A 21,573-nucleotide genomic window follows, 5' to 3' on the forward strand; every position below is an offset into this window, starting at 1 on the left:
ACTACGGAATATGACGTCCATATATACTTGATTTATAATACTCCATTCCGTGTGTTTCATACTGCGGTAAAACATTATGTGTTTAACTATGTAGATATAGTGTTAGGAGTGCGAATATGTCATTCACATAACGGTCAACTTCTTAACAATTGTTATAATTGTGTAGACTAGTTGACCGTCCATGTAATGTAGTTGACATAAATCTTGTATACTTTTTTTTTTAATGCAAAGATGTCTCAACTTTAATTTTTTCTCATTTTAAAAAGGACTCACATATTTCAGAGTTTAGTAGTCTGTCGAGTACTTGTTTGGTATTATATATAAACATAAGAAGATGTGGCATGATTGGCAATGCGACAGCTATCAACCAGAGTCCAAATGACGTAGATGTAAGCAAGTACACTGATCAGTGGCGTAAGAGTGAACTTAAAAGTGTGGGCAGTGGAGGTTTGTGAAAGTGACAGGCAAGAAATAAAAAAAGTTTTTCTATAGTCTAGGAGTTATTCACTGTCCTCTTTCGTGTTCAGTAAATTTTTTTGCCAAGAAGTCGGTAGGGAGGCAACTGCTCCCTTGCCCAAGGCCCCTACTCCAGTGACTATGTTGAAGTAATGTAAAGGTCACCATACGGCCTTCAACACTTTATGATGATCAAAATCAATATCGTATAATCGGCTAATCAAAAAGGTCCCAACATAACAAAATGTGAAACAATTCAACGAGAAAACCAATGGCCTGACTAATGCCAAAACAATTAACAATTAACGAAAATCTGAAAGGAAATATGGCCATACAAAATCGGCTCTGATTAATTTTACATACATGTAGAAACTATTTGTTTTTTCCCACCTCCCACCCCACTTTCTCCCACCTCCCTTTTTAGCTGACCACCGGCCTCTCTTATCTGAATCTGATGTACGGAATACGTTCGTGTTCGTTTCCCACCTTAGCTTCGTAGTTAGTCGTTAACAATAAACTTCCGCCAGTTTGGCAGAACAAAAAAGTGGAAAAATCAAAATGCTTTTTGAGTTAATAATTCTCATTTGTCTGATTGGTATTTTTATGTTTCTTATTTCATGGCTGGTGTCACCACAAGTATTAAAACTGGACGGAAAACATGTGTTGGTGCGTCACTTGCATATCAAAATGCATGTTATCTCTCTTTCATATTTCCTCTCACTCTGTCAGGTTCTTTTATCTGCAGTTTGGGCTAATACAACTTGAACTGGCCATTAACTATCAATTGGGCTATACAAGTTACCTCACACGACACCTTCTGTAATATGATCGTTGTGTCTGGCTTTCAATGTGGGAGTGCAATTTGAACTATGCAGATACTATAAGGAAGTATTCCAAAATATAATTATGCAATATATTTCTACTTTCAAAGTGGAAAAATAATTCCCAAGTAAATCATGATGTTATTAGAAGTATTCAACTATGATTCATTATTATGCATTGAAAGTTGTAGACTGCACCTCCAAGTATTAATGTAGTCCAGATAATTATGACGTCTTGGAAGGCTATTTGAATTTTTAGCTTTGACGCCTTCTTGTGACAATGAGGGATACAAAAATATTCAAAATAGAAAAATGCCCTCAGTAGACGGCATGATTATCTGGACTAGTATTAATGCAGATCCATACTTAAATTTCTTTAAAAAATGTCAAAGAGAGATATTTTTATGGCTCAACCGGGCAGGTAAAACATTGTTTCTGCACCCTTAGAAAAAGTCAATTGGCACCTGTAGAGAAAGCCAAATTGGCACCTATTTTGAGTCATTTTGGCATTTGATAAGTTACCTTACATTTATGATAATTTTTCTGTTATTCTGGGTAAACATTAGTTCCTGACAAAACATGTACACCTATAAAATTTACCCCAAAAAAATTAAACCTATATTCCCCTTTAACATCTCAATCACTTAAATTCTCAATAATTTCTAAAGAAAATGAAATAAATGGGCCAAATATGGAAAAAACCAGAAGATGGCATGTTTACCATAAGTGCTGATATACATGTAACCATGTACTGAATTGACTATTGGATATCGATTTGACCAAATGATTGAACGAGGTGAAGAAGTGACTAGAATTTAATCAAGCTATAGCTATATAAGCTAGAGTTGTAGTTTTCTTGAACTTGTCTAATTTCAAAAGCCACACTAATGAATAAAAAGTAATCCCCACAAATATCAATGAATATGGCTTATTAAAAACATGAACTGGATCCTTTCATTCCTGTCCAACAGGTCACAATGTGAAGTTGTTAATAGGTGTAAGAGTAAATCTAGAAATTCATCTTCTATCTTACCATAATATGCATTAAGTAAGGATGCGAAACGAGATGTAGCATCCTATAATAAAACACAAATATACAGAGAAAACTCCAAATTTATTTTTTTTTCTGCTGTTTTAATTTATTTGAAACAAACAACTAACAATTTTTATTTTACAAAGGACATAGTGTGCCCTCAATTTTAGAATTCATTCATACATTTTTGTATTATTCAAAATTATCAGTCAAAATGTTTTCTACCAGGATCACCAGCCTTCACCATTCATTTGATACCTACATAGTTTGACATTACACCTATGCGTAGGAACTATTTTATTTTAAATATGTACTACTTTCCGGATCCAGTATGTTCGTTTTGATTGAGCCAGATTTGGTGGTGTTACATCTTTCAAAGTCTATCCAATTATTTGGTGCAAACAATTCCACTCAAGCCAGTGCTAGGGGCTGTTTGAAAGTTGCAGTGAGGTGAGAGTTTTTTTTGTTCTGTGTTGAAGGCCTCTCTGTGACTTTGAGATGAAGAACAGCAATAAAAGTGCTTTTTGTAAAATTCAGAATGAAAATGGTTTTTTTTTTTGCTGTGCATGAACTGATTTTGTGTCATGGATAGATAACCCATGTCCTTTTTTTTCTATTGAGTAAACAAATTACAAAAATGACAAAATGGTACATCAATATCAAGCAGTGTTTTTTTCTGAGCTTGACTACATGTAAGATGACTAAGCAGAGAGATGTCCAGCGTTTATATCTCAAATCTAATCATTTTAGATAACTGGTGGCTCAAGTGGTATAGGGAAGGCTATTGCCAAGGAAGCAATAAGAAGAGGAGCTGTAGTATCAATTATGGCTAGAAATACTGTAAGGAAGATAAAATATATAGGTTTAAATAGCTAGAAATACTGTAAGGAAGATAAAATATACAGATTTGATTGGCTAGAAATACTGTAAGGAAGATAAAATACACAGATTTGATTGGCTAGAAATACTGTAAGGAAGATAAAATATACAGGTTTAAATGGCTAGTAATACTGTAAGGAAGATAAAATATACAGATTTGATTGGCTAGAAATACTGTAAGGAAGATAAAAAAAAATGGAGGTTTAGTTGGCTAGAAATACTGTAAGAAAGAAAAAAATATAGAGATTTAAATGGCTAGAAATACTGTAAGGAAGAAAAAGTATAGAGGTTTAACTGGCTAGAAATACTGTGAGAAAGAAAACATATAGAGACTTAAATGAATAATGGCTAGAAATACTGTAAGGAAGAAAAAATATACTGATTAAAATGAATTCTTGCATTAAAAAGATCTAATTTCAATTCTTTCAGTAGCAAAAAATTGATAAAGGTGGCTGATGATATTTTGTAAATCATACATGTAATTAAATATTTATGGTCAAGTTTTTTAAGTGGCTTAGGAGATTTATAATATTTATAATTTTTACAGACACACATTTATTTATTGTTGCTTGCTTGCTTAACAATAATAATAGAATGAAAGACAAAATCTTAATAGTCATATCAATATTTAATTATGTCAATTAAGTGACCCACTGATATTGACACACATTACCTCATCTTCCAAATAAAGTACTTATCTCTCTAAAGAACTACAGTAAAGCAACTATATGGCTGATTGAAATATGATTTGAAATTAACAGCAACAAACATGATGATCAGCAAGAACATTTTTTTTAACCTAGTTTCCATTCAACAGAAATATTCTCATGCAAATATGCCAAGTCGTTATTAAAGGCTAAATGGAGCCTCACATTTTGATTTTACTATGGACGTGGTAAAAGCAAAGTTTGGAGGACTCTTGTAAGTCTCTTAACATAGCTGTCATTACTATAAATAGAAATTTATGGAAGAAAATTATAAGTGCCAGTTTAGCTATACATTCCATGTAACTTTTTTAATAATTATTTTAAATGCCTATATATTGTTAATAAAAATTCCATACCACTTTTCTTCTTTGCAACATGCTCCTTTCATCTAAAATTATCCAGAATTTTATAATATTTCATGTTTTGTTTTATTTGCAGACAAAACTTGAAGCTGCAAAGGTGGAATTAGAGAAAGTTGCTGGGAATAGTTTTAAGGTGAGCATTATGTTATTTTTTTAAGGGAGGGTTAACTTAAGATAAATGAAATATTGTGGTTTTCTCTGGTACATAAATGTATCTTTAGTATTCATGTTATCATAAAGCACATTTCAAAATAAAAGATAAGTGAAAACCCATGCACATATTTGCATGCCCTTCACCAAGAAGGGGGAATATATGTACATAGTTTTATGTTTCTTTTTTCTTTGTTTTCCTTAATTTTTTTAGATTTAGTCCCAAGCTTTATTAGTTTTGTGCATTTTCATTTCTGGTCATAATAATGTTTAACCAAGTAAGTTGAAGAAGAAAGAATATTGGTATATTCATGGGAAAATACCAGATATCAAAGCTTGTGAGATAAACCAGATATCAAAGACTTGGGAAATACCAGAAATCAATGCTCTTGGAAAATACCACATATCAAAACTTTTGTGAAACCCCAGATATTAAAACTTATGGAAAATTTCAGATATCATAGAAAAAACAGATATCAAAGCTCATGGAAATAAACCAATATCACAGCTCAGGGAGAAAAGATATCAAATAAACATTAATTTTATTGCTGTTCTTCATATTGTAATTTTTTGTTTCCGTTAGCTAAAGAATTTATGTCATACAGTAAAATCTATAAATGCAGAAATAAATGTGTGATGTCCTATGTATTAGTTTTATTTCAATGATATAATTTTTTGCACCATCTTATTTTCCTGAAATCTAATTCATTCTCTTTGTATTTCATGTTTCACATTTTTGTAAACCACTAGTACCTGTTATTTTAATGAAGGTTTCATTTTCCTTCAACACAAAGATTTTGATCATTATTTGGGTAAGAACTGATTAAACATATTTGATACAATTTTGAACATTCCACTCATATTAAACATCAATGATGAAGCTTTGAACTTGAATATTCCAAATGAACTGCTGTCATAGTATAGCGATTGTTGATCCTTTACAGCCAATATTGTGTATAGACATGTACATGAATATTAAACATTTGACTTCCCGTCCATTACAGCCAGTATGTTTTGTATCTGTTGACGTGGCTGGAGAGTATGAAGCAGTACAGAAAGCAATACAACAGGTACCAGATTAATAGTTTATACTTGTTCCCTGTTTAAATACCCATGTTTGAGTACCCTTTTTGGGCAAAAGACAATATCATGTGTGTTAAGTAGGGATTTAGGAAAATATGATTTTAGTCTGTAAAAGGGTCCAATTACTAAAAGAGAGACAAAAGATACTAAAGGGACATCCAAACTCATAAGATAAAAATAAACTGACAATGCCATGGCTAAAAAAGAAACAGACAAACAGACAAACAACAGTACACAAAACACAACATAGAAATCTAAAGACTGAACAACACAAACCCCATGAAAAACTGGGGATGATCTCAGGTTCGTAGTAATATAGTTTAAACATCAGTTTACGCATGTTTTATTTGCTTGAATATTTAAAAGGATTGAGACACAAGTTAAGCAAACTTTTAATGTTTTCTTCTGTAAATAATTGGCTACAATATATTATTTAAAGAGCATTCATACAATACAATGCAAAATGATTTGATGCAAATATGATGATGTGTGATAATGTGAATGGTTGTTCATAGTACCCACACAATCATACCATTTAGTACATAAAACCCATTTGAATAAGTGCTTCACATCTTGCACAGACAGTCATGACAGAAGCCAATTTAAACATCACCAAAAACTCCTCTGCTCCAATCTGTTAAAAAATTGACAAAAAACTGTTATTTGCTCTTTAATTGGTACACTCAAGTTCTTGAACTTACAGAAAACTAGGCTTCACTACTCTTTTCTGCTCCTGTGACTTTGCAATTTTAGCGTTGCTTAAGGGTTTTGTTCTTTGATGGGTAAATTTCCTATATTCCATCTGAATATAAAACCCATTTCCAGGATAATGACAAGATGTAATCCGGTTTTTACTTTATGTCAATTTTGAAAGGTTCTAAAATACTTTGACCCTAATTATTGAACTAGTGTTATGATTGAAATTGGGAAAATAAGACTTTTATGTCATCTGCTTGTGAGTTTTAAAATTTTACGAAGTATATAAATGGAGGGAAATTCCTAATCAACCATCTCTTAATTGTAATATAATTGAAATGATATTTGTTTTAATTGTATTAAACATGAAAACACCGATTGCAGATGAAATAACAATGTTTCTGTTATATGAATTACAGGTAGAAAAAAAACAAGGACCTGTAAATATGCTAATTAACTGTGCTGGGATGGGTGTTGCTAAAACATTTGAAGATCTAAAAATTGAAGAATTCAAGGTTTGTTATATTCTTAGGTTTATAATTTTTTATAGGGGAAACTAAGGTTCAATGATTCTAGATATTTTAAACAGGTAAAACAATTTACTTGAGAAAAAAACACATGTTTTGGAAAAGTAAAAGTGTGAAACTGGAGACTTTAAACATCAATTCACTTTAATATAGACTCACTCAAATTCACACATGCCTTATATTCTATTGTCATAGTCACCTATTAAATTTTAAATAGACACTTCATACAAAATTTAACACTATTTTCTCCAAAGATTTCGCTATTTAGAACATTATAATACTGCAAAGAATCCTGACTTACATGAAAGTCTACATTTATAGGAATTAATATGTATTTGTATATTTGGCTTGTTGAACAATGGTAGATGTTTCATATTGTAGAAATTAAGTAAATTATTACTGCAGATTGTTCAATAGAAATAAGAAGATGTGGTATGAGTGCCAATGAGACAACTCTCCATCCAAGTCACAATCTGTAAAAAGTAAACAATTATAGGTCAAAGTATGGCCTTCAACACGGAGCCTTGGCTCACACCAAACAGCAAGCTATAAAGGACCCCAAAATGACTGGTGTAAAACAATTCAAACAGGAAAACCAACGGTCTAATCTATATAAAAAAGAAGAAACACTTATGAACCACATCAACAAACTACAACCCCTAAACAACAGATTCCTGACTTAGGTCAGGTGAAAACAAATGCAGTCAATTTAAACGTTTTAACAGGTGCCAACTGTCACCCTAACCTGAAACAGTAGTGTAACATTACAACATAGAAAGACACACTATAAAATATCAATTGAAATGGCTTAACTCGATCAAAAAGACATATTAACAAAAACAAGTAAACCAAACCATTTTCATAAATGTGAACATTGCAGTTTCCTGTGCAGCTTACACATGTTTTTTGAAAAATATCACCAGGTACTCTCAAAACCAAAACACATTGTCAGGTAGTTTTTTAACCAAAACACATCATCATGTGTTCTAAAATCAAAACACATCATCTGGTACTCTCAAACACAGAATACATCAGGTGGTACTCTCAAACACAGAATACATCATGTGGTACTCTCAAAACCAATCATATCATCAGATACTCTCAAAACAAAAACATATGATCAGGAGCTCTCAAAACCAAAACACATCATCTGGTACTCTCAAGACCAAAACACATCATCATTTATTCTCAAAACCAAAACATATCATCAGGTACTCTCAAAGCAAAACACATGATCAGGAACTCTCAAAACCAAAAAATAACATCAAATACTCCCAAAACCAATCATATCATCAGATACTCTCAAAACAAAAACACATGATCAGGAGCTCTCAAAACCAAAACACATCATCTGGTACTCTCAAAACCAAAACACATCATCAGGTAATCTCAAAACCAAAACACATCATCAGGTACTCTCAAAGCAAAACACATGATCAGGAACTCTCAAAAACAAAACACATCATCTAATACTCTCAAAACCAAAACACATCATCAGGTCATCTCAAAACCAAAACACATCATCAGTTATTCTCAAAACCAAAACACATCATCAGGTACTCTCAAAACCAAAATACATCTTAGGTACTCTCAAAACAAAAACACATTATCTGGTACTCTCAAATACAAAACACATCATCAGGTACTCTCAAAACCAAAATACATCATTAGGTTCTCCTAAAACAAAAACAAAACATTATCTGGTACTCTCAAACACAAAATACATCATCATTTACTCTCAAAACCAAAACACATCATCAGGTAATCTCAAAACCAAAACACATCATCAGGTACTCTCAAAGCAAAACACATGATCAGGAACTCTCAAAAACAAAACACATCATCTAATACTCTCAAAACCAAAACACATCATCAGGTCATCTCAAAACCAAAACACATCATCAGTTATTCTCAAAACCAAAACACATCATCAGGTACTCTCAAAACCAAAATACATCTTAGGTACTCTCAAAAACAAAAACACATTATCTGGTACTCTCAAATACAAAACACATCATCAGGTACTCTCAAAACCAAAATACATCATTAGGTTCTCCTAAAACAAAAACAAAACATTATCTGGTACTCTCAAACACAAAATACATCATCATTTACTCTCAAAACCAAAACACATCATCAGGTAATCTCAAAACCAAAACACATCATCAGTTATTCTCAAAACCAAAACACATCATCAGGTACTCTCAAAACCAAAATACATCTTAGGTACTCTCAAAAACAAAAACACATTATCTGGTACTCTCAAATACAAAACACATCATCAGGTACTCTCAAAACCAAAATACATCATTAGGTTCTCCTAAAACAAAAACAAAACATTATCTGGTACTCTCAAACACAAAATACATCATCATTTACTCTCAAAACCAAAACATATCATCAGATACTCTCAAAACCAAAACACATTATCTGTTTCTCTCAAAACCTAACCATGTCATCAGGCACTCTCAAAACCAAAATACATCATCAGATACTCTCAAAACAAAAACACATCATCAGTTATTCTCAAAACCAAAATGTATCATCAGGTACTCTCAAAGCAAAACACATGATCAGGAACTCTCAAAACCAAAACACATCATCTGGTACTCTCAAAACCAAAACACATCATCTGGTACTCTCAAAACCAAAACACATCGTTAAGTACTCTCAAAACAAAACAAACTTCAAGTACTCTCAACATAAAAGCGCATCATCTGGTACTCTCAAAAGCAAAACACATCATCTGGTACTCTCAAAACCGAAACACATCATCAGTTATTTTCAAAACCAAAACTCATTATCAGGTACTCTCAAAACAGAAACACATCATCAGTTATTCTCGAAATCAAAACACATCATTAGATACTCTCAAAACAAAAGACATCATCAGATACTCTCAAAACAAAAAACATCATTAGATACTCTCAGAATAAAACACATCATTATGTATTCTAAAAACCAAAACAAAGATTATCTGGTTCTCTCAAAACCAAAACACATCATCAGGTACTCTCAAAACCAAAACACATCATCAGGAATTCTCAAAACAAAACACATCATCATGTATTCTCAAAATGAAAACACATCATCAGATAAAAAACAAAGAAAATCATCAGGAATTCTCAAAACAAAACACATCATCATGTATTCTCAAAATCAAAACTCATCATCAAATAAAAAACAAAGAAAATCATCAGATATTCTCAAAACCAAAACACATCATCAGATACTCTCAAAACCAAAACACATTATCAGGTACTCTCAAAACCAAAACAAATCATCAGGTATTTTCAAAACCAAAACACATCATCATAAGTTCTCAAAATAAAAGCACATCATCTGTACTCTCAAAACCAAAACACATTATCAGGTACTTTCAAAACCAAAACACATCATCTGGTACTCTTAAACCCCAGAATACATCATGTGGTACTCTCAAAACCAATCATATCATCAGATACTCTCAAAACAAAAACATATGATCAGGAGCTCTCAAAACCAAAACACATCATCTGGTACTCTCAAGACCAAAACACATCATCATTTATTCTCAAAACCAAAACATATCATCAGGTACTCTCAAAGCAAAACACATGATCAGGAACTCTCAAAACCAAAAAATAACATCAAATACTCCCAAAACCAATCATATCATCAGATACTCTCAAAACAAAAACACATGATCAGGAGCTCTCAAAACCAAAACACATCATCTGGTACTCTCAAAACCAAAACACATCATCAGGTAATCTCAAAACCAAAACACATCATCAGGTACTCTCAAAGCAAAACACATGATCAGGAACTCTCAAAAACAAAACACATCATCTAATACTCTCAAAACCAAAACACATCATCAGGTCATCTCAAAACCAAAACACATCATCAGTTATTCTCAAAACCAAAACACATCATCAGGTACTCTCAAAACCAAAATACATCTTAGGTACTCTCAAAACAAAAACACATTATCTGGTACTCTCAAATACAAAACACATCATCAGGTACTCTCAAAACCAAAATACATCATTAGGTTCTCCTAAAACAAAAACAAAACATTATCTGGTACTCTCAAACACAAAATACATCATCATTTACTCTCAAAACCAAAACATATCATCAGGTAATCTCAAAACCAAAACACATCATCAGGTACTCTCAAAACCAAAATACATCATTAGGTTCTCCTAAAACAAAAACAAAACATTATCTGGTACTCTCAAACACAAAATACATCATCATTTACTCTCAAAACCAAAACATATCATCAGATACTCTCAAAACCAAAACACATTATCTGTTTCTCTCAAAACCTAACCATGTCATCAGGCACTCTCAAAACCAAAATACATCATCAGATACTCTCAAAACAAAAACACATCATCAGTTATTCTCAAAACCAAAATGTATCATCAGGTACTCTCAAAGCAAAACACATGATCAGGAACTCTCAAAACCAAAACACATCATCTGGTACTCTCAAAACCAAAACACATCATCTGGTACTCTCAAAACCAAAACACATCGTTAAGTACTTTCAAAACAAAACAAACTTCAAGTACTCTCAACATAAAAGCGCATCATCTGGTACTCTCAAAAGCAAAACACATCATCTGGTACTCTCAAAACCGAAACACATCATCAGTTATTTTCAAAACCAAAACTCATTATCAGGTACTCTCAAAACAGAAACACATCATCAGTTATTCTCGAAATCAAAACACATCATTAGATACTCTCAAAACAAAAGACATCATCAGATACTCTCAAAACAAAAAACATCATTAGATACTCTCAGAATAAAACACATCATTATGTATTCTAAAAACCAAAACAAAGATTATCTGGTTCTCTCAAAACAATACACATCATCAGGTACTCTCAAAACCAAAACACATCATCAGGAATTCTCAAAACAAAACACATCATCATGTATTCTCAAAATGAAAACACATCATCAGATAAAAAACAAAGAAAATCATCAGGAATTCTCAAAACAAAACACATCATCATGTATTCTCAAAATCAAAACTCATCATCAAATAAAAAACAAAGAAAATCATCAGATATTCTCAAAACCAAAACACATCATCAGATACTCTCAAAACCAAAACACATTATCAGGTACTCTCAAAACCAAAACAAATCATCAGGTATTCTCAAAACCAAAACACATCATCATAAGTTCTCAAAATAAAAGCACATCATCTGTACTCTCAAAACCAAAACACATTATCAGGTACTTTCAAAACCAAAACACATCATCTGGTACTCTTAAACCCCAAAAACTTCATCATGTATTCTCAAAACCAAAGTATATTATCAGGAACTCTCAAAATCAAACACATCATCTGGTACTCTCAACCAAAAACACATCATCATAAATTCTCAAAACTAAAACACATCATCAGGTATTCTCAAACCCAAAACACATCATCATGAATTCTCAAAACCAAAACACATCATTATCTAATACTCTCAAAACCAAAAAACATCATCTACTACTCTCAAACCTAAAACACATCATCAGATACTCTTAAAACAAAACACATAATTAGGTACCTTCAAAAACAAAACACATCATCAGGTACTCTCAAAACAAAACACATCATCAGATACTCTCAAAATAGAGCACATCGTCAGGTACCTTCAAAAACAAAACACATCATCAGATACTCTCAAAACAAAGCACATCATCAGGTACCTTCAAAAACAAAACATATCATCAGGTACTCTAAAAACAAAACACATTATCAGATACTATCAAAACCAAAAACACATCATCAGATACTCTCAAAACCAAAACACATCACCAGATACTATCAAGACAAAAAACACATCATCAGGTACTCTCAAAAATAAAACACATTATAAGATACTCTTAAAACATAACACATCATCAGTTACTCTCAGATCAAAACACATCATCAGGTACTTTCAAAACAAAAACACATCATCAGATACTTTTAAAACCAAAACACATCATCAGGAACTCTCCAAACCTAAAAACATCATGAGACACTATTCAAATTAAAACACATCATCAGGAACTCTCATAACTAAAACACATCGTCAAATTCTCTCAAAACAAAACACATCAGGTACTCTCAAACCCAAAACACACCATCAGGTACTCTCAAATCCAAAACACATCATCAGATACTTTAAAACCAAAACATCTCATTAGATACTCTCAAAACCAAAACACATCATCAGAAACTCTCAAATCCAAAACACATCATTATGTATTCTCAAAACCAAAACACATCATCAGTTAATCTCCAAACCAAACACATCATAAGGAATTCTCAAAACCAAACACATCATCGGGTACTCACAACCAAAATTTCATCATCATACATTCTCAAAACCAAAACACATCATCAGGTATTCTCAAAACCAAAAAACATCATAAGGTATTCTCAAAACCAAAACACATCACCAGGTACTCTATCAAAAAAAAGCTCTTTATAAGGAACTTTCAAAACCAAACACATCATCAGGTACTCTCAACCAAAAACACATCATCATTAATTCTCAAAACAAAAACACATCATCAGATAATCTCAAAACAAAACACATCACCAGATACTATCAAAACTAAAAATTCATCATCAGGTACTCTCAAAAATAAAACACATCATCAGGTACTCTCAAAAATAAACACATCATCTGATACTCTCAGAACAATACACATCATCAGGTACTCTCAGAACAGAACACATCATAAGGTACTCTCTAAACAAAAACACATCATCAGATACTCTTAAAACCAAAACACATCATCAGGAACTGTCCAAACCTAAACACATCATGAGTCACTCTTCAAACCAAAACACATCATCAGGTATTCTCAAAACAAAAACACATCATCAGGTACTCTCAAAACAAAAACACATCATCAGATACTCTTAAAACCAAAACATATCATCAGGAACTGTCCAAACCTAAACACATCATGAGACAGTCTTCAAACCAAAACACAGGAAATCACATAACTAAAACACAGAATCAGATACTCTCAAAACAAAACACATCATCAGGTACTCTTTAACCCAAAACACATCATCAGGTACTCTCAAAAACAAAACACATGTTCAGATGGTTTAAAAAACCAAAAGACCTCATTAGATACTCTCAAAACCAAAACACATCATTATGTATTCTCAAAACAAAACACATCATCAGATACTCTCAAAACAAAAACACAACAGCAGAAACTCTCAAAACCAAAACACATCATTATGTATACTAAAAACCAAACACATTATCAGGTATTCTCAAAACCAAAACACATGATCAGATCAAAACCAAAACCAAAACACATCATCATTACACTCAAAGCCAAAACACATCATCTGGTACTCTCAAAATCAAAAGTTTGAAAAGCCAAAACTTTATTGCTTGAAAGCACCAAAAACAAAACACACATTATCAGATACTCCCAAAACAAAATACATCACCAGATACTATCAAAACCAAAAACACATTATCAGGTACTCTCAAAAATAAACACATCATCAGGTACTCTCAAAAATAAAACACATCATCAGGTACTCTCAAAACAATACACATCATCAAATACTCTCAAAACAAAATACATCATCAGATACTCTCAGAACAGAACACATCATCAGATACTCTCAGAACAGAACACATCATCAGGTACTCTCAAAACAAAAGCACATCATCAGATACTCTTAAAACCAAAACACATCATCAGGAACTGTCCAAACCTAAACAAATCATGAGACACTCTTCAAACCAAAACACATCATCAGGAACTCTCATAACTAAAACACATCATCAGATACTCTCAAAACAAAACACATCATAAGGGACTCTCAAACCCAAAACACACCATCAGGTACTCTCAAAAACAAAACACATGATCAGATGCTTTAAAAACCAAAAGACCTCATTAGATACTCTCAAAACCAAAATACATTATGAGAAACTCTCAAAACAAAAACACATCATTATGTATTCCCAAAACAAAACACATCATCTGGCACTCTCAAACCCAAAACACATCATTAGATACTTTAAAAACCAAACCACCTCATTAGATACGCTCAAAACCAATACACTTCATCAGAAACTCTCAAAACCAAAACACATCATTATGTATTCTAAAAACGAAACACTATCAGGTATTCTCAAAACCAAAAACACATGATCAGATCAAAACGAAAACACATCATCATGATCTCTCAAAGCCAAAACACACATCATCTGGTACTCTCAAAACCAAAACACTTCATCAGGTACTCTCAAAACCAAAACACATCATCATGAATTCTCAAAACAAAAACAGATAAACATGTATTTCAAAACCAAATCACATAATCATGTATTCTCAAAACCAAAAGTTTGAAAAGCCAAAACTTTATTGCTTGAAAGCATCAAAAACAAAAGAGAGCCTAAGCAACTTTCAATTTTCTTATTAGCAGTTTATACCATGCCTTGCAGTCAGAAACATTTCGAGGACAATTATCATACTCAGACTCCAAATTAAACCAATCAAAATACTGTATTTGGTGTTTCAAGCACTTATTTTGTACTCCAAGTACTGAGTAAAGTTTTATGACAAAGGGCCAATAAATATATATTTAAAATATACAAGTTATTTAGAATAATCGTTAGGATATTTATTTTATTACGGTTAACATTTGACACACTTTTATATATGGAAATTTTTATTTTAGAAATTAATGAACCTGAATTATTTTGGTACTGTACAAACAACTAAAGCAGTGATCAGTAAAATGAAAGAACGCGGAGGTGGAAGGATTGTTTTCCTCTCATCTCAAGCTGGTCAGCTTGGCTTGTTCGGTTATACAGCCTATGCTGCATCAAAATTTGCTCTCCGAGGGCTGGCTGAGTCTTTACAAATGGAGGTTAGTAGATAAAATAATTATGTTGATGAATGTGCTAATTTAGTTGGTTTTGAATCATTAGTATTAATACAGGGATATTTTTTTTCCAAAACTGAGAAATATAAGGTGAAATTAAATGGCTGAAAAATATACAGAATAAGTAGTAACAAATTTTGTTTTCAGTGGCCTGACATTATTGTTATTTTTTTATTAAACAATGATATTTTTTATATTTTGGGGAACCAGTTTGGCTTTTGAATTGAGGGATAATGGGGAAGTTAAAATTGATTTAAACCAGACTTTGAAAAATAATATATTGGTATATCATTAGAATTTGTTTTGTTATAGCAGGGTTTTTACTTGATTTATTTCAAGTGACTGGGAAGGGCTTAATCAGTTTCGCTTATCATAGATCAGTCCATCTTTAGACAGATATTTTGGGAGAAACTCATCAACCAGTTATGGTAGTTGATGCGATTAAGATATGTAAACAGTACATGTGTATTCGCAAAGTGACACAGCCGTTGAATTAATTGTAAATTGGAGTTTAAAAACACATCAAAAACATTATCACATTGGCGAAATTGTGGAAATATGAAACTGAGTAGTAAACTTTGACAACAGCAGTTTCAAAATATACATATGTGACTGTTTGTATTCTATTGTGTTTTAATAAACTTTTTTTCTATTTATTTAAAAATGACATTATTATTTTTTTTTGGTGGGGGGGGGGGGGGGGGCATATTTTGCAAATGGTGTTTGACTTATTAATTTCCTTTGTTAAACAGCACAAAGAATTTTCTCTCTAAGATTTTACTAAATGCATATTAAAAGTAAGAAAACATAAGTTGTAAGTATTTTCTTTTTTATATGAAGTTTTACAAATCACATTTAATATTCATCTCACAATTGGAAAGGTTTTAAACAGACTAATGCAATATCAAAATCTTTAAAACATGTAAAACACATAAGCTATATGACTTAAAAATGTTTATAAATTTTAAACTATCATATTCATCCCATACCACTACATACACTCAGTTCTTTTGTATTGCTGTTTGAAAACACTGATAGGTGATTAGAAAACAGTAATAATAATTATAACGGCAATCATCCTTATCACACAAATCTTCATATAGACTGACTTCATGCAAACTAAAAGAAAAGCTCTGCCCCATTATTTGATAATAGATTATCTGCTGTCATCCTTCTTTTTTCATATAATTACAGGTGCGTCCATACAATATCTATGTAACAGTAGCCCATCCTCCTGATACTGATACTCCTGGTTTTGAAGACGAGGAACGCAATAAGGTATAAGAAATTCAGCAAATTTTGTGCAACTATTACAACAAATTTTTCGTATATTGGTATCACGTCATCAGGTTTGTCCAAAGACATTTGGTTTTCGGACAATAATTTTAGTAAATGTAAATAGAAATCTATGAAATTTAAACACAAGGTTTATAACCACAAAAGGAAGGTTTGGATCGATTTAGGGGGTTATAGTCCGAACAGTTTAGGAATTAGGGGCCAAAAAGGGGCCCAAATAAGCATTTTTCTAGTTTCCATTGGCACTCATACCACATCTTCCTATATCTAATAACTTGTGGAACAGAGTATGGATCTCTCTGAAATTATACCACAAGTTTCCATACTACAAAGGGATGGTTAGGATTGGCTTTGGGGGGTAATGGCTCAAACCGTTTAGGGAATAAGGGGCAAAAAAGGGGAAAAACAAGGGTTTCCTGGTTAATGGACAATTAAAAAAAAGTACAATGTTTTGTTTGGATTACCTCCCTTATACTGCTTTTAAATTATGTATAAAGAAATGTTGTATTGTCTTGAGGTGATTAGCTGTGAATCTATTTTTAGAAGTTACTATTTAAAAATGCTGATTAAGGAATATTAATTTTAGCCATGATTATGTATGTCATTTTCTATTTTAAGACATTTATGATGTATTTAAATGGGTAATTATGGTTGCAAACTCCATTGGAAATATGAATTGAGATTATGACCATATCTTGAGGTAAAGAATTTATTTTTTTGGAAAAAGGGGGGTGGGGTAAAAAAGAAATTAAGAGTGGGACAATTTTTTCTCATTTCAGATTTCAGAAATTAAAAAGAAAATTTCTTCAAAAAAGGCGGGGGTATTTAAATTTTTGAGGGGGGGGCTCAATTCGCAACAGCATAGTTTATTGCACAAAAGCAATAAAAAGGGGGGTCAATTTTTTTTTGGGGGGGGGGGGGGGGGGAGGAGGGGTCAATTTGCAACAACATAGTGTATTGAACAAAAGCAAAAAAAATGAATATAAATTCAAATCATATAACCAATTCAAAGTTCTTTGACTACAGTTATTCTGTGTCAGAAACCTATTATGTGTCAAATATTTAATTACAATCCAAATTCAGACCTGTATCAAGCATGAATATTGTGTCCATTTTTGCCCCAACTGTTCAGGGTTGGACCTCTGTGTTCGTATCGAGCTGCGCTCGGCGAAGCAATTATGAATTATTTTGTATAAGAGCATTGTTAGTATTCTTAGTATTTACATAATTATAATAATTATACTGTTTCAGAAGTAATATTACTGATAGATTATAAATTTAAAAGTAGGTTAACTATATACCGCCATCTTGGATTGTAAAATAGCAGTTCACAATAGGTCTAGTTCTTTGCTTCAATCTGCAAAATATGAGACAAATTGGCAATTAATGGGTTAGACTGTGTATTGGAATAAAGAAAAGTAAGTGATTTATTGCATAATTCAGACTGATTTATCAAATACCAAACATTTGTGTTTGTTCCAATCAAATTGTCAACTAAGTCATTTAGGGGAGATAACTCAAATAGTAAAATTTTATAAATGAATGATAGAAAATTTTACTTGTAACAAGAAAACAAGGTTAGAGACACCATTTTTTCTTTTTGTTTTCTTTAAGCCTATTTTAAAACCTATCTTCTCATATTTTGTTTCAAAATTCTATCTCATAGATTTCTTTTTATTCACAAAAAGTGTTTTTTCATGAACAAGCTATGCAAATTTGGGCAATTTTGCACGACTTGTAGCTTAAAAATTAGCACAGTGACCCATACTTTTTATTTAATTTTTGAAAAAAGCATGGAAAATCTACATTCTGGCAAAGTATAAGAAAATTCTATCTAAGGAAATATATACCAATGATCCACCTTAAATGCATCAAAAAAGTCATTGAAATAGTATTTCACAACACCAAAGAATATTAGTTTTGATATTTTGTGCAGGTTATTATATCACTATACAACTAAAAGAGATTGTAAATTGTTAGTAATGAGCAATCTAAAATATAGCTGTATAGTATTTTATCAATCAACAGTGTGTGTATTCAGTTTAAGTATTAGAAATTCTATGTTGATTTTTTGTTACAGCCAGAAGAAACAAAACTGATCTCAGATACATCTGGTTTATTTACACCTGATGCCGTGGCTAAACAGATACTTCAGGATTCTGTGGTAAGTAAATAATAGATCCAGTGTGGTCATACCATTGTTTATTTAAAAAAGAAACATTTGACAGAATTATTTGATTGAAACATACTTCATTATTAAGACAATTGTATTTTACTATGCTTTTCATCTTGAAGGCTGTATTCCAAGCAAAATATAGGAAATGAAGATGGACTGTTATCTTTTCAAAATGAATAGTTATTTTATTTCTAGGGAATTGCAGGTTTTGTTGAAATAATAGATGAATTGGTTTAAGATATATTATGTTTTAATTCACCAAGTTTACTGGACTAATGTTAGCTATTGCTACCAATAGATGTTAGTGTTGTCATTTAACTTTTTGTATCTTCTTAATCTCCTCGGAAAAGACGGTGCCTAAGAATACCAAATTGGCCGGAATAATTTATTAAGGATATAGTATTTTATAGTTATATAGGTTTAGGTGTGACGATGTTAACCAATTTAACCTCCCATGTTTTATCAGAGAAAGGAATAGTTTGTGTTTGTATCCAGAAAAGTGCTTAAGACGTTAAAATTTTTTAAAGTGTTATCCATCTTGATGTCACACTATCAGAGATTTTTTTAATTTCCTTTGTTAAGATTAGTTGATGTAATCCACCATAACTTGTTATATTGTGTTGACAGAATGGAAGATTTTGTAGTTATATTGGTTTAGATGGGTGGATGTTAGCAAACATTACTTGTGGAATGTCTCCTGTACATTCAATGTTTGATGCAATACAACAGGTAATATTCACAGCTTTAATATAAATGTAGGACATGTTCTAACAAAAACACAGGAAAATATTCTGAAAGGCATGGATATACAAAAAATAAGGAGATGTGGTATGATTGCCAATGAGAACTATCCACTACAGTTCAATTGAGGTGGATGTAAGCCATTATAGGTCATTGCACAACCTTAAACAATGAGAAAACCCCATACAGGATAGTCAGTTATAAAAGGTCCTAACATGAAAAATGTGAAACAATTCAAACAAGAAAAATAAAGGCCTAATTTATAGCAATTCAATTTACGAAAATAACAATTTTACAAATTTTTGAATTTTTGGCAAAAGCTATAGTATAAACTGTAAACAGCAAAAATGATCAGGAAGATAAGCCCATTACAAGTGTTTTGGCTTTTATGTTGAAAATTATAACAGACGGAAAGAAACTGAGCCAGACAAGATCTACAAAGAAGTCTAGTTAAGTGAAATGATTTTGAAATGACTCCTTTATATAGAAGTTATTGTCCTTAAATGACTTTTTTAACCATTTTTCAATTTTAAGCTTTTGTTTTGAAAAATTATTAAAAAAAATAGAACTGTTTACAGTAAAAGCAAAGCAAGATATAAAATTTTTACAGTAAAAGCAAAGCAAGATCTACAAAGGTCAAACATGATCAATTTTTTTAAAGAATTGGACATCTCATATGAGTTGTGATCCAGAGGAAATTTGGTCTTTATATTCCATATCGTTTCATGTGAGAGATTCATGCTCCTTGTAGCCTCTGGTTTATTACAAGAATGAACCTTATTTTTAATGTTTTAATAATTTATGGCAAAAAAATATTACTAATCGTTTCTCTTTGTAGGTACTGACAGTGAGTGTGTTTAGACTGGTTTCCTTTTTCTACTTATTTCATTTTACCAGGATTGTCAGTAAATGTAAAGCGAGAAAAGATAAAGAACAAAAAGAAAAGATGCTGTGATATTACTTACAAGACTTATACAAAGAGAACAAAATATTTGACGTCTTAGACAACTGTCTTTCTTATATGGATGGATATTCTTCATTGTTCCATTTTAAAAAATATTTCATTGTGTATACTATATGAATGAAAGGTTATTGTTGACTCATATACAGTGTTTAAATCATTATAAATCAAAGTCATTTCCATAGCTTTTTTTATTTTATTTTTTAGATATTTTATTTTAAAAATTTAGTTTTATATATAACAGTGTCTTAGGGATGTTCACAGATCTAGTATTTGACTTTTTATCAGATATTCAGAATCCTCTGGTATCATCCATGTAGTGCCATTTTAAAATTTGCCCACTAAACCCTTCTTTTCTTTTCATATTTTTATAACATATAGTTTAAAAAGCCATTTTTATCATACATAATCCTTGTTATTTTTTCAAAGTTTTTTAGAAAGAAAAAAGGAGTCAATGTTAAATGTATGAAAAATCTATAGAGAATCTTTTCACACTAAATTTCAATGGCTAGCATCTGAAAAACTAAGGATACCAACCTTTCATATTTTTTTCTGCTTTTAATGTTTCATTATTTATACATACATTTGTACTATCAATTTATAGCAGTCTTTCAAAGAGGTTGTTATTTTTGAAACAGAGCAGCCAACATTGTTAAGTCAGTACTTTCATTATTAGTCAGAATCTTCTAACATGGTATATGTATTTGTTTCATCAGATCATGCCTTATAGCTGAGATGTAGCTATTGATATTGTGTAGATATATACA

The 21,573-nt window shown here is 31.6% G+C and overlaps 1 protein-coding gene across 1 annotated transcript; it reads left to right on the forward strand.

Moving 5' to 3' along the window:
- Positions 1-973: 973 nt before the first annotated feature.
- Positions 974-21,573, forward strand: LOC127701414 (3-ketodihydrosphingosine reductase-like). Its single transcript, XM_052205276.1, has 10 exons — positions 974-1,122; positions 3,061-3,150; positions 4,335-4,391; positions 5,413-5,478; positions 6,607-6,702; positions 15,426-15,617; positions 16,827-16,910; positions 19,009-19,092; positions 19,732-19,833; positions 20,684-21,573. The coding sequence occupies exons 1-10, from the start codon at positions 1,015-1,017 to the stop codon at positions 20,798-20,800; spliced, it is 996 nt and encodes a 331-aa protein (XP_052061236.1). The 5' UTR covers positions 974-1,014; the 3' UTR covers positions 20,801-21,573.

This window comes from Mytilus californianus, unplaced genomic scaffold, assembly GCF_021869535.1.
Source record: "Mytilus californianus isolate M0D057914Y unplaced genomic scaffold, xbMytCali1.0.p SCAF_5, whole genome shotgun sequence".
In the NCBI taxonomy this organism is placed as follows: Eukaryota; Metazoa; Mollusca; class Bivalvia; order Mytilida; family Mytilidae; genus Mytilus; species Mytilus californianus.